General features: G+C 44.9%; 1 protein-coding gene across 3 annotated transcripts in view; it reads left to right on the forward strand.

Moving 5' to 3' along the window:
* LOC106749514 (glutamate receptor ionotropic, NMDA 2B) overlaps window positions 1–12,756 on the forward strand; it is a 115,754-nt gene that overhangs the window by 52,394 nt on the left and 50,604 nt on the right. For all 3 annotated transcript variants that reach the window (XM_014629038.1, XM_014629035.1, XM_014629039.1), the window contains 4 exons: window positions 5,079–5,257; window positions 6,090–6,507; window positions 10,018–10,201; window positions 11,270–11,408. In XM_014629038.1, the coding sequence (XP_014484524.1) occupies window positions 5,079–5,257; window positions 6,090–6,507; window positions 10,018–10,201; window positions 11,270–11,408 (920 nt within the window). The remainder of the gene's footprint in view (window positions 1–5,078; window positions 5,258–6,089; window positions 6,508–10,017; window positions 10,202–11,269; window positions 11,409–12,756) is intronic.

Consider the following 12,756-nt stretch of genomic DNA (forward strand, 5'->3'; position numbering starts at 1 on the left):
CACGGTGAATAATAGATTCCGCTAGCAACTTTCGAAAACACGCGCGATATCGCGCGAAATGTTTTTTTTATCTGTAATCAACACCGCAACCGGAATTCGTTCATGCGCTCACGCGCGCGCACGTAGGCGCTCGTTTATCCGTTGTTTTTGTATTACTTCGAATTTATTCGGTCGATTTTACACACGGCTAAGATACCACGGACATGAGATCAAAATTATATAAGCGTGAAACGCACGTTTGCGAACATCCGCTCGTGAATCCAAATATGAACCGTCGGGGAATAATAACTGACGCAACGACTTCCACGCTGATTTATATTGATTTATTTTAATACTCGACTGAAGTCTGAATTATAAATAAAAAAAGTATGACAAATAAACGCGACTATCGATGCACATATTTGTCACTTGGTTTTATCGGCTCCCTATTGGCTGTGTATTTCATTTGTTACGAGCGGTTGGTTGCGTTTTACGCGTGAATTAATAAAACGCGAAACAATGTAAATACCGCTGATAGCCACGGCAGTTATGTAAAATACGTGAAATTTAACACGAAACTTTTCACCGTCTACGCAACAAGCACAGATATAGTAAGTGCTTTCCAAGGAACGAACTAATTAATAAGAACGCAATTAAACGCTTTGTCCACATTACCGGGAAAATGTCAGAATCCGAAGAACGGTGGGATCTGATAATTGCACCTTTTTTCTCAGTTTGATTTCGTAACTCGCGACAATCTCTCGCGATCGCAGCTTCCAAGGGGAATCACGATCCGGTCGTTTGTGCCTGTAGTGAAGTTTATCTTGACGAAGCGTGTGCAGGTGCCCGTCGTATCTCCAGGAATCACGCATGGTCGAGGGGGCAGCACACCGCTCAGAGTACCGGAGTCGAGGTAATTCCCGATCAAAGGAACTCACCTTAATCGATTTGTCGTTCCTTGCCATGGATTTGACTACCGCATTCGTGTCTGATTAATTCGGGACACGCTGCACCGGACGTATAGAGGAAACGAAGTCGCATCGACGAATGTAATATGCCGAAAATTAATACGCACGGAATGTACGGCCGCCAAGCGCGAACAGATGCGAGCGGACTGTCAGAGCGAATTTCACGGGCGTCTCGGAGGGGGTAACGTATTCAATTTCAATGTATTTAATAATTCAGCTCGAAATAATCATGGGGGATCCCGCGAAATAAATAAGTAAACTCCGCTCAGCTCGGCGGCCGGATGTAAGTAGGAACGAATGAATAAGTAACGCAAACACTTCGGCGAGAGGTGGAAATTTGGCAAGAGTCTTACGCGCTTCTATTCCTTTCTGTTCTTCGAATTCCGTCGATCAGATCGGATTCGTTTGCCAATGCCAGCACAACAGAAACGACCTCCCGATTGTTCGTTAGCAGCGTGTTGCCTTCCGACCGGCGCTGCGCGCATAATTCAACGGCGTAATCGCGGATAATTTTATATTCGTCACCGTTCATAGTTCCGAGCGCGCTAAGACAACCAGCGCGAGCGAGCGTTATTTCATTATGCTAACAGTGGCTCCGCTGCGTTGTTGTTGACTGTAGTACGTGCGAACACGCACCTGGCTTTATCCTGAAATAATGTCGCCCGTTAATACCAAGTGGCTATAGTCATGTTGCGAGTCAAATTAATTAACTAGGTGTTTTCACGGCGGCGCAGCGATATCAAAGGCACGAGTAGTTACCGGTGTGCGCGAATATCTATCCCCGCGAGCGCCCTCGATGATCATTGAAATTTCCGGGCACGGTGTTTTAATTAAATTTCGCCGAGGGACCCGCGCGCGGGGAAATCGCGGGGAATGAAAGATCACGCGATTAAATCGCGCGCTTTCCAGCCGGATCGACGGCATCGACGTGCGCCGGGTTTATTATTTTACAGCGAGTCTGTCCGATCGCGATCGAGTAATCCAATAATGTGATCGGACGCGGGAATAAAAACAACGCTGAATGGAGGGTCCTGTAGAGAGATCTGCATAGAGAAGCGTTATTGTGAAAAAAACGGCTCGATTGGCTGGTCGGAATTGTGTCGGCGCTATTTTGTTCAGCGACTGCGACTAAGAGTATTGAAAATTGAATACTTCTTCAAGATAGGTAGAAGGACACATCGCAGCTAATGACGCCCCTCTATTTATATTTAGAACCATATGCGGAAGCATGTCCAAATTATATCTCGCATTCGACTGTTTTTTATCCTATTGTTCTTTCTTCCCTCGTTGTATGCTCGGTGGAGGGGAGATTGCAGCATTTTTTCCCCCGAGTCTCGCGCTCGGATTCAATAGGAGAATTTGCTTCGCAATTTTCCGAAGATAAATCCTCCATCGGCTCCCCGATGCGATGAAGTTTATCGGGGTAAAAGTGTCGCAATCTCTCTTCCACCGGCGGCACGGGATTTAAGTAAGATCGCAGATAGTAAGTAGGAGTATAGATTGTGCGTGAGCGGTGTGCGTCTCCACCGATAAGTAGATCTTGTCGCGTATACAATCGAACGTTACGGGCGGAAGGGCGTCGTGGGTGTGTAAAAGGAGTTCGTTGGAACTTGATTCGACCGTTACAGGTCGATAAAATCCGCCTGGGCAGTATCGAAGAGTTAAGTCAAGAGCGATCTTTTTTTCTCCGGTGAACATATGTGGACGAGCTTTCGTAGCTTTTACGGGCTGTATCGAAGGATCACTCGTGTCCCTACACGCAGCTCTCGCGCGAAGTCGCTTCGAAATTAGAGACGGACGTTGAAGACCGTATCGGACACACATCGGACAGGGGCGCTCGACTCCGCCGCGGCGATCGATCTTCTCCGGAGCACTCGATGGAAAGCGAAGAAACGCTCGTATTTCATGAAACAACGTCATATTGCACGAGTGCTTTTTGCCTTTCCCTCTTTCTTCCCGGTTCCTATCGGCGGAGTATTCTCAGTCGCGAATGAAACGCGACTGTCAAGCGCGAGAATTACGTACCGTCAGCCCGAGTCGAAATTTCAGCCTTACGTTGAAACCTTTAATTCTAGAAATGAGTGAGAGCTGAAATAGCAAAAAAAAAATATATATAGGTTTATTTCTAATGATGTAATTTAAATTATAAGCAAGAGAAAACAGTAGGAATATTTACTCCTATTTTGATCTTGACGGTGTCTTAAGTTTCCGCTTTCGCTGCTTTTAGCGTCGAAATAGATCGTTTAGAGCGAACACTTGTGCGAATTTAACAATCAAACTATGGAGAGCATTCGTGGCTTTAAGGTAACATTGGACGAGAGTTAACGTCCGAAATCGAAACGATTTCGGGTCGCCGACGAAACAGGCTTATTATCGATACTCTCGCGCATCCTGCCGATTACAGAATATAGTCTCTCTCTCTCTCTCTCTTGCGTGGAGATCAGTGCAATTCTACAAACAATTGCCATGCTTGCGTGCGTATGTGCGCGTATTTGGATTCAATTGAACCAAATCGAATCTACATGTGTTTGTCCTCGCGTGCGCGACCCGTATTTTCGGCGAAATTCGCCGTAAACCGCAGTTACATCGTATGCTACATCGTACGTTTCGCGTGTGCGTCAAAAATAGAAAAACATGGGAAGAAAAGGACAACTCCGAGGGACACAGAGCGTCGCGGAAACAACAAATTGCGCTCGAAACGGCAGATTTGTCAGCTCAACTCGAAAATCTATCGTTTCGTGCTCGGTCAAAGGGTAGTTCGGGATGACTATTTTCCGCACCGAGAGCGGACTGCAAACCGGCGGGGGAGATTTTTCGAGAATTTTCCGGGGGATGCGATATGACGAAACATCGGAACATCGGGATCCATCATTCCTTCCGCACGCTCAGATCTGTCTGTTTCTCGAGGGTTTCCCTCGAGTATACCCCGACGCGACGTTTTGCGTCTCGTGTTTCTCCCGCGCGCAAATGAGATTAGCAGGATCGAAGGAATGGAACTCCGCATCGCGCGCGGGGACAATAGGAGCTGGAGGAGAACCGGGTCAGTCGGTCGAGCGTGTCGAGCTGCGTTAGACAGGTCGGACCGCATCCGCGCGGAGTAATGCACTTCGCGTCGTTTCGTTTCGGCACGACGCTTTTTCGAAAAAAAAAAACAAAACGCACACGCGGCGCGGATAGAGAGGCGAATTCAACGGGGGAAAAATAACGCTGCATGCGCGAGCGCCGCGAGAGCCGCAAAAAAAATATATATAGGAAGAGAGAGAGAGAGAGAGAGGGGGGAAAAAAAACTCGAAACCATCGTACGAATCGCTTTGTTTTCGCCGCTCGACGATAATGCATTCAACCTAAAAATGCGGTCAATGACGTTAATGAAACAGGGAAGGGGGGGGGGGCGAGCCCATTCGATTGTCCGGATCGTCATAATTTGCGCACAGCGGCGGCTCGCGCGCACCGATACTCAATCGTTTTTATCGGCCATCAAATTGCGCACCGAGAGGGGGCTTGAACGGACGATAAAGTCAGATGGGAGAGCGTATCGGGTCGCCTATAAATCGCCACAATTTCTGTCCGATGCATATTACTTTGATACATCGAGACCATTAAGAGATCGTCAACGCGCGATCATCCGTCCGCAGGGGATTCTCGGCGCGGATCGCGAAAGCCGAATATTTCTGAGAGTCTTCTCTTTTGATATTTCTGTGTCGATAAATACTTGATTTTGGCCCTCGAATTAGCGTTGCGCCCTTCATGGATCTGTTTCCGACGTTTCGTGAATAGTTCGCTTCTTCCGGGTGAGGGACGACCTACACTTTTACACAGAAAACAGTGATGTTATTGTTGAGATGATTTAGTAATAGTTACCAAATACTTCGGTAAAAGTGTTATAATACTTGATAACTCTTAGCGAAGCGGCTAATAACGATTTATCATATTTAACATTAATTACCAGACACTGCGCTGAAACGCTCGATTAAATGCATTTGTTAATTATCGTCAGACTTTCTTTCTCAATGCATGAAAGACGCGAGGTTAACGCGAAAGCAAAATTCTCTTTCACACACGAATGAGGCGCCCGACCGCTTCGTTATCGGAACGATCGCTCATCGTGCGCGCGGATGATTTTTGTTTCAGCGATTTTAGACTCGCTTTGCAAGGAGTTCCTCTCGGTGAACGTGTCGGCCATCTTATACCTAATGAACTACGAGAAATACGGACGTAGTACGGCCAGCGCTCAATACTTTCTCCAATTGGCCGGCTACCTAGGAATCCCCGTGATCGCGTGGAACGCCGATAACTCCGGGCTCGAAAGGGTGAGTCGCAGCTCGCACGAGAAGCTCGAGAATTTATGGAGTGGTGAGGCCGCTCTTCCGAAACAATTAAGTAATCGCTCCTTCAAGCGCCCGTATCACCGTAACAGACCGTTTCTTTCCCGAGTGTCCTCCTTTTCGTTGTGTTATCGTTACTCTCTGAGTTTCTTGGGGTGAGACCTCGCTTCGAACCGAGCGAGAATGAAAAAGAGCGAATTCTCTTAATTTACATTCTTCAATGCGTATTCATTCCGCGTATCATTCTATAAAAGTGAAAAGTCACTTCAACTGGAGTGATTCGGCAGTCACTTTGTTTTTCGAATGGAGATTCCACTCGAAAAAGTTGAGAAAGTACAGTTAGTGTTATCCTTCGGCGCCGAATCTCGAATACGAACGCAGTTATATCTCGACTATTCTCGCATTTATTAGCCCAACTATAAAAACGTTTCAACGGAACTATCCGTGTTCGGTGCGATCCTCTAATTGTTCCGTACGATTTATTTCCGCCGGGCGTACACAATATCTATTCGCGAACTCTGCTTTCTCTCTGGTGTTATATATATATATATTTTTTTTCCCCCTTTTTTTCGGTATTTCTGTGTTATTTTTACGCGCGCCCCAAAGGATCCCCCGCGCGTCATAACGAAAAATATACGAGTGGTTTCAATAACACCGGTTTCGCGCCAGTTTATTCTCCGAGGAGGGCATTTTTTGCCGCGTAATATATAAAATCGCGCTCCGAGCTGTTTTTCCCGGCCGGGGGAGACGCGGATATCGCCCGGTCGGCGGGATTCGCGAAACGTAACGAGAACGTTGAAATTCCGTTGGTTTGCAGCGGGCGTCGCAGAGCAGCCTGCAGCTGCAGCTGGCGCCGTCGTTGGAACATCAGACCGCGGCGATGCTGAGCATCCTGGAGAGGTACAAGTGGCATCAGTTCAGCATAGTCACCTCGCAGATAGCTGGTCACGACGACTTCATACAAGCGGTCAGAGAGAGAATCTCCGATATGCAAGACACGTTCAAATTCACCATATTGAGCGCCATTCTGGTCACCGACCCACGGCACGATCTGCAGGAGCTGATCAAGAGCGAGTCCAGGGTGATGCTGCTGTACTCGACCAGGGAAGAGGCCACCAGCATCTTGAGCGCCGCGACCGATCAAAAAATCACCGGCGAGAATTACGTTTGGGTGGTGACGCAGAGCGTCATCGAGAATCTGCAGACTCCCAGCCAGTTTCCAGTTGGAATGTTAGGTGAGCGCAGAAACATCCTGAAGGTCACGCACGGTTTCCCGAATTCACGAGTCTGTACAGATTCGCGTCGCATCGCTCGGAGCGATGATTTCTTCAATTTCATTTCGGCCGGTTTCGGGCAAAATGATCGGAGAGTCGGACGCGATGCAGCACGAACGATTTTGCGCAGGTTTGAGCGGGAGCTCAAAGTCTAATTATTGGAATGATTTTAGAGAAAACAGAGCGGGGAAGGCGGGGTGAATTTTATTTACAGAAAGGAAGGGAGAGTTTGAAATGTGTAATGGAAGCTCAGAGATCTCGAAAGTGAAGTTAGCGCGGTAACAACGGGCGTTTCAGTGAGTCTACTTACGCCATTATCGTATCCAAGTTTCCAATTATAACTTGTATATCTCGTTATGTACGTAATATTCCGTAATCCCGATTCAAACTTCGCCGAGAGAGAGAATGCTTTTAATGGAAAAATTTTGCGTTCGAATTAGAGACAATTATCTCGTCGTGCGCGTCTCTCTCGCGAAAGATCCTCTGTCGTGGGAAAATGGGCGGGTGACCAAAACGTAATCAGAAGATCGAAAAAGCGGGTATTCGTGTATCAAGTAGTGCTTCAAAATAAAAAAAAAACTACAATCTGCGCGATTCAGAAATTCGAGAATAATTTTTTAACGTTGCGTTGTGTGTATTTCGGTTTTCAGTTTTCCAATTAAAAAAACACGCGCAAAACGATGCGACCAAACGTACGGATAATAAAATGAAAGTGTAAATTTTATCACAGATATTTCGGCCAAATAAAATTCATTTTCAGATCGCATGTATTATCCTCTGTCGCCTCTGAATGCGCGAACATATCGCGGCGGAGTTAAGAGCCTTTACATCGTTCACACATGCGTTAACATTCAAAATACGTCTATTGTCGGCGAGAATGCATGGTTTCGCCAGCCGGTAGACTGGGAAGTTATTCACACAGTGACCAGAATCACGGAAATAGAAAAATTGATTCCTTTCCCGAGACTCTTCCGGGAATATCCTTGAGGGAAATATAAATTCGTCGAATTCCATCCAACGAACCACGCGGAATAACATAACTCACGCTGAATCTCTCGCGTCTGAATTTCAGCAAGATAAAACTAGCGCAGCAAACTCGCGCGATATGGAACGTAAACACTTGGCGTCCTTAAATTTCATGATTGCTTTGCGAAAATTGTATGGAGAAAGAGAGAGAGAGAGAGAGAGAGTGAGGCAGAGAAAAGGCGAACGAATTGAAGAAATTCGCATTCCATATTTTTCTCTCTCGTCCCGCAAAAGTTTAATCGTACGATTATCAGAACCGCATTCATCATTTCAATTAATACAAAGGAAAACCAGAATGAGAGAGGAAAAGGCCAATCAGAACTTCTGCACGGATTATGCAGTGCAGTCGGATAAATTAATATTTAATACATCGCTAATTTAATATAAATTATATATTTATCCAAAAATTATCCGTAGCCTTATTTTAAGTGGTTTATCATCAAATCAGTATCTCTCATATTATTATATGAGATATGTAATCAGTATCTTTTATATTACTATGTAGAAAAGTATTGAGATGATTTTATGAAAAGTGAATACTTTGTGAGATAATTCATATTTTGTATTGAAAAATATCGGGGATAAAAGTAAATTATTTCGAAACGTGCTCATACTGAAAGGATTTGGTAACAATTACCAAACGTGTAATTAAACAGTTTCAATTCAATGATTTAGCTACAGTAATTAAACCACTCAGTTATATGATATATGTATCATTCAGTTGTGTCTATTTAATCATTTCGTTACACGTAACTAAACAATAGTTACATGTAACTGAACAAATATCATGTAACTAAACAATTTGGTTGCTGTAACGAAATCATTTAATTGGGACTATCTAAATGTTTGGTAATTATTAATGAAACCCTTTTTTCAGTGCACTTTTTGATAATCTTACTCTACAATTTATGGTTGAGCCTTTTCGTCAATTGTTCCGTTTTCAAAATTTCCACTGTTTCCATTAAAATGAAACACTCTAGTTTGACTCTTTAATTACACAAATCGAAACTTTCTCCGTATTACAGTAATTAGCTAAATAGCGTGCACGTAGCGCGTGTCTGTGTTGGTCTAATATTAGTAAATCTGTATTAACATTTTCAAACATTGGTTTACAAAGAATATTAACGTAAACTGAGTATTCATTCATTCGACTGCGCTGCACGATCTTTTCTTCGAAGATTCTTATCGATCCCTTCCTCTCTTTCGCTGATTAGAAACCAGAGCGGCGCATTCGAATATTTTTCTATCGAAAGATTCGCATGAGCGGGTCGCCGGCGGTTACGGCGAAATCACCGCGTCACCGAGCGTCGAGGTCGCGATTTCTCTCGATCGAACGAACGTCACGTCCGTGGTATTCACACGATACAAGTAAATCTTGTTGACTCGATTTTCACGGCTCCAGCGATGCGACCGCGGCGAAAGGGGAAAAGGCGATTCCGGGAGGATTCTCCGCACGAATCGCCGACATTTCTCGGCCTTGCAGTACATCGATTTATCCTCGGCCGACGCGTCCCGCCGGGACTTACGATATTTATGGAAATACACCGGGCGCCGCTGTATTACGGAAAAATCTGGCCCGGTACGAAAAGTTACGCGCGTGAGCCCCCGTTAAAAGGTTTTCCCGCGCGGAGGAAGAACACACGCAGTCGCGCGTGTGCCGCTGTAACGAATATCCTAAGCGGAATAAGATTGTCAGAGCGGGACATTACGACTGCCTGCTTTGGGCCGAAATTTACCGTGAAATCCGAAATCGGGGGAAATCCTGCTATTGTTTACGTTTTGCCCGTTGCGCGGCGTTCCAGCGTTGGATTCACGTTCCGCTCGGTTCCCCGGATTTCAGCCGGACGTGAAAATTACACGCTATTCAAATCCGCGTCCGAAATTAAAAACTTGCGAAAAACTAGAACCCCGGGAGGGGCGGACGATTTTTGCTGTTCCGATGGAAAAGAAGAAGAAGGAAAAAAATGAAAATTACACTGTAACAACGCGCTGTATGTTTTTCTTCCGCCGCGGCGTTCCCGCGCAACGGCCGTGCCCGTTTATTCGAGAATGAATGAACGGAAGCGCAACGTAACTGGAGAGGAACGGGTTACCTTAAGAATTCAATTTCTGTAAACGTCCATCGCGCTCGGGCGAGGCTGCCGCCACAATATCAAACAGGCCGAGCAATAAGCTTCATATTGAGAAATAGAATCTGTGTCTCGTAAATTATTTATCACAAGCTTGCGCTACGGTTAGTCATCCGTCTTTATTCGATTGCCATCAAGCGGGAGGGAGAGAAAAATACGGAAAATTTTCTTTCTTTGTATGGATATGTGTGTGTGTATGTGTGTGTGTGTGTGTACCAGTAGACAAATCGATAGGTCGATAGAAATCCTCGCCGTTAATAAACCCGCTTTAACGAACCAACCCGATATATTCTTTTCCTCCTTTTTTCTCTCGTAGGCGTGCATTTCGATACAAGCAGCGAGAGCTTGGTAAGCGAAATCACCACGGCAATCAAGGTCTACGCTTACGGCGTCGAGGACTTCGTCAACGATCCGAAAAATGCGAATCGCAGCCTGAACACTCAGCTGAGCTGCGAGGGCGCCGGCGAATCGCGCTGGAGCACAGGGGACTTGTTTTTCAAGTAATTCCGCGTAACTTTCTGCTAAAATATAGATAGCTTCGTTTGCGTCGAGCACCCCCCGACGAGCTACTTCTTTTTGCTGCTCTCCTTTCTCCTTTTCTTGCTTTCGAATCGCGGCGGAGTTTTCCTTCGAAATGGCCCCGTCAGAGGTGGGATCCTCCCCCTCTCTCGGCTTTAACGAGTTATCGCAAATTTCAGGAATTTTGCCCTCCGGTCGTGCGAAATAATGTGTAATTTGATTCTGAGATAATTTCACGCTTGTTGATATATCAGAGTTTTGCTCGTTCTGTTATGCTATATTTGGAGTTTCCACATGTTCCACATGTTGAAGTTAGTATCGCGATGTATTTGTTACTCAACGTATTATTTCGATGTCGCTTTGAAAGACCGTAAAGTTTTATTGCACGTTAAAATTACGCGGTATCCTACAATTCGTCTCCATCATCATATCTATTTCATTGAAACACGAATATACTTGAAGCGATATTATATTGAGAGAAAAATCTAAGGGAGAAATATGTTATATTTATTCGATAGATAGTAACATTATTTATATTAATGTACACGTTTTTATACTGGGAAAAAAATTTTTTTCAATAGAAAAAAATTTACATTTTCTTAAATCCGTTGCTTTTTATGAAATTAATCGTTTATTATATTTAAATGAGAGAATTTGGTAAGAAAGATCATATTGAATCGACCGTTTTGAATGTTAAAATGTTGACTTCTGACTTAAATATATTATTATTATCCATCGAATGAATATTTTTTTTTACTTCTTAGATATTTTTTCTCTCAATACACCCGAAATATTTTCGAAAAGTAAAGATATTATATTGACGACTATATGAAAATGGAAAAAGGTTTGTATTTACAGAAGGCGTTCTCGAGATGCGATTTCTGTTAAATTTTTCTCTCTTATTTTCATATTACGAAAATATTCAAGGTAATATTTATTTCTTTACCTTTTATGTCGAATTGACTCTCTATTGTAATTTCCAAGGCATTCGTGTCTCTTATCTCGTGTATAGTAACACATTGCAACCCTCTCGCCTGTAATCCCTTTAGATACTTGAAAAACGTCTCCGTCGAGGGCGAACAAGGGAAGCCGAACGTGGAGTTCACTCAAGACGGCGTGCTCAAGGCGGCGGAGTTGAAAATTATGAACCTTCGGCCGGGAGTTAGCAAGCAGCTCGTCTGGGAGGAGGTGAGCCCGAATTATTTCGCATGCACTTTACTAGCTGTGAAACTTTGCCCACTGAAAGCTATTGCCAGTCGCTCGTGCGTATAGGAAAGACGCGGTCACACGTTCGCAAATAAGTATACACGAAGACAGACGGAATAATTAAAGCCGAAGCAACAAGATAAGAGGGGGAGAACGGGGATCTCGAACGGGCTTCTTCGGACGCGCTATTAATGCGATTAGGCGTTTGCATGTATCTGCATAAAATTTGCGCGAAAAGAATTCCCGTTCTAAAGGATCTTCCGCTCTCTTCGTCGATATACGCGATTGGATGCGTGGAAACGGCTGGCAATCGCGCGCCGGGATTTTTCCCTTGCCGGTCGGCGAATTGTTATCGCGTCGAAAATGAGAATTGCGATATCACAGACGACTTTCATTCGTTTATTTCCACGTTATCGTTATAACGCGACATATTTGTTTCATTGCCTATTTCGAGCAACTGTTTCTATTTCAGCAACTTTTAGCCATTTTATTATTATTTCAACACGACTAATTTTTTTATATATTTTATTATCGGATATTTGTTATTTTTTATTTCTTTCTTAATCTCATTTTGATAACACCTCTCGATGTGGGCGCTCAAGGATGAGTCAATTTTTACCGCCCGCTCATCTTTTTTCACGCGACAGATGAGTTTAACGTCGATCGGCCTGTAATTCAACGAGAGAGGGCGAATTCGGGGAACAGCGGACCGCGGAGTTACGAAATTTTTCGGAAAAAGAGTCCCCGTGGAAAAATATTCTTCCAGCGTTCAAGTGTAAAGTGGCGCCGAGGGCTAAACGAGCAGCGGTATTGCGCGAAAGGGCAGAAATTTATCGCCTCTCTCGGCCGAAAAGCCTCAAAAGGCGCGCGCGTTCTGTGTAGTAAATAAATCACGATCGCCTCTCTTTCGTTATACGTTGGATTTGCGGCGTCGAGCCGCGAAATTGCGGTAAACTTTAGCGCCGTCCTTTTGGCTACCTTTCGCGTCCGTCGTCCTCGGCGATGTTCCGAAGAACCGCGCCAACAGAGAGAGAGAGAATCGACGTAGCGACTTCATTATAATCCGCGTTCCGACATTCGCAGCCACGGCATTGAAACGCTATTGTAAACGTTTTTAAGAGCTGGGATGACAATAAACGCAAGTATCTACCTATCTTCTCTCAGCCTCGGCCTCAGAGCGGTGGCTTCTTGCCGCGGAACGAACGCGACGAGCACGTTTCCGCTCTGGCGCTCTCCAGAAATTCTCAGGCTCGGATGGCTCGTAATCGCGTTATGAATTGCCGTTCGCAAGATATTTCTGGATACGAGCTACCCCCCCCCCCCCCCCCCC

The sequence above is a fragment of the Dinoponera quadriceps genome, unplaced genomic scaffold (assembly GCF_001313825.1).
Source record: "Dinoponera quadriceps isolate SergipeBrazil2010 unplaced genomic scaffold, ASM131382v1 scaffold3162, whole genome shotgun sequence".
Taxonomy (NCBI): domain Eukaryota; kingdom Metazoa; phylum Arthropoda; class Insecta; order Hymenoptera; family Formicidae; genus Dinoponera; species Dinoponera quadriceps.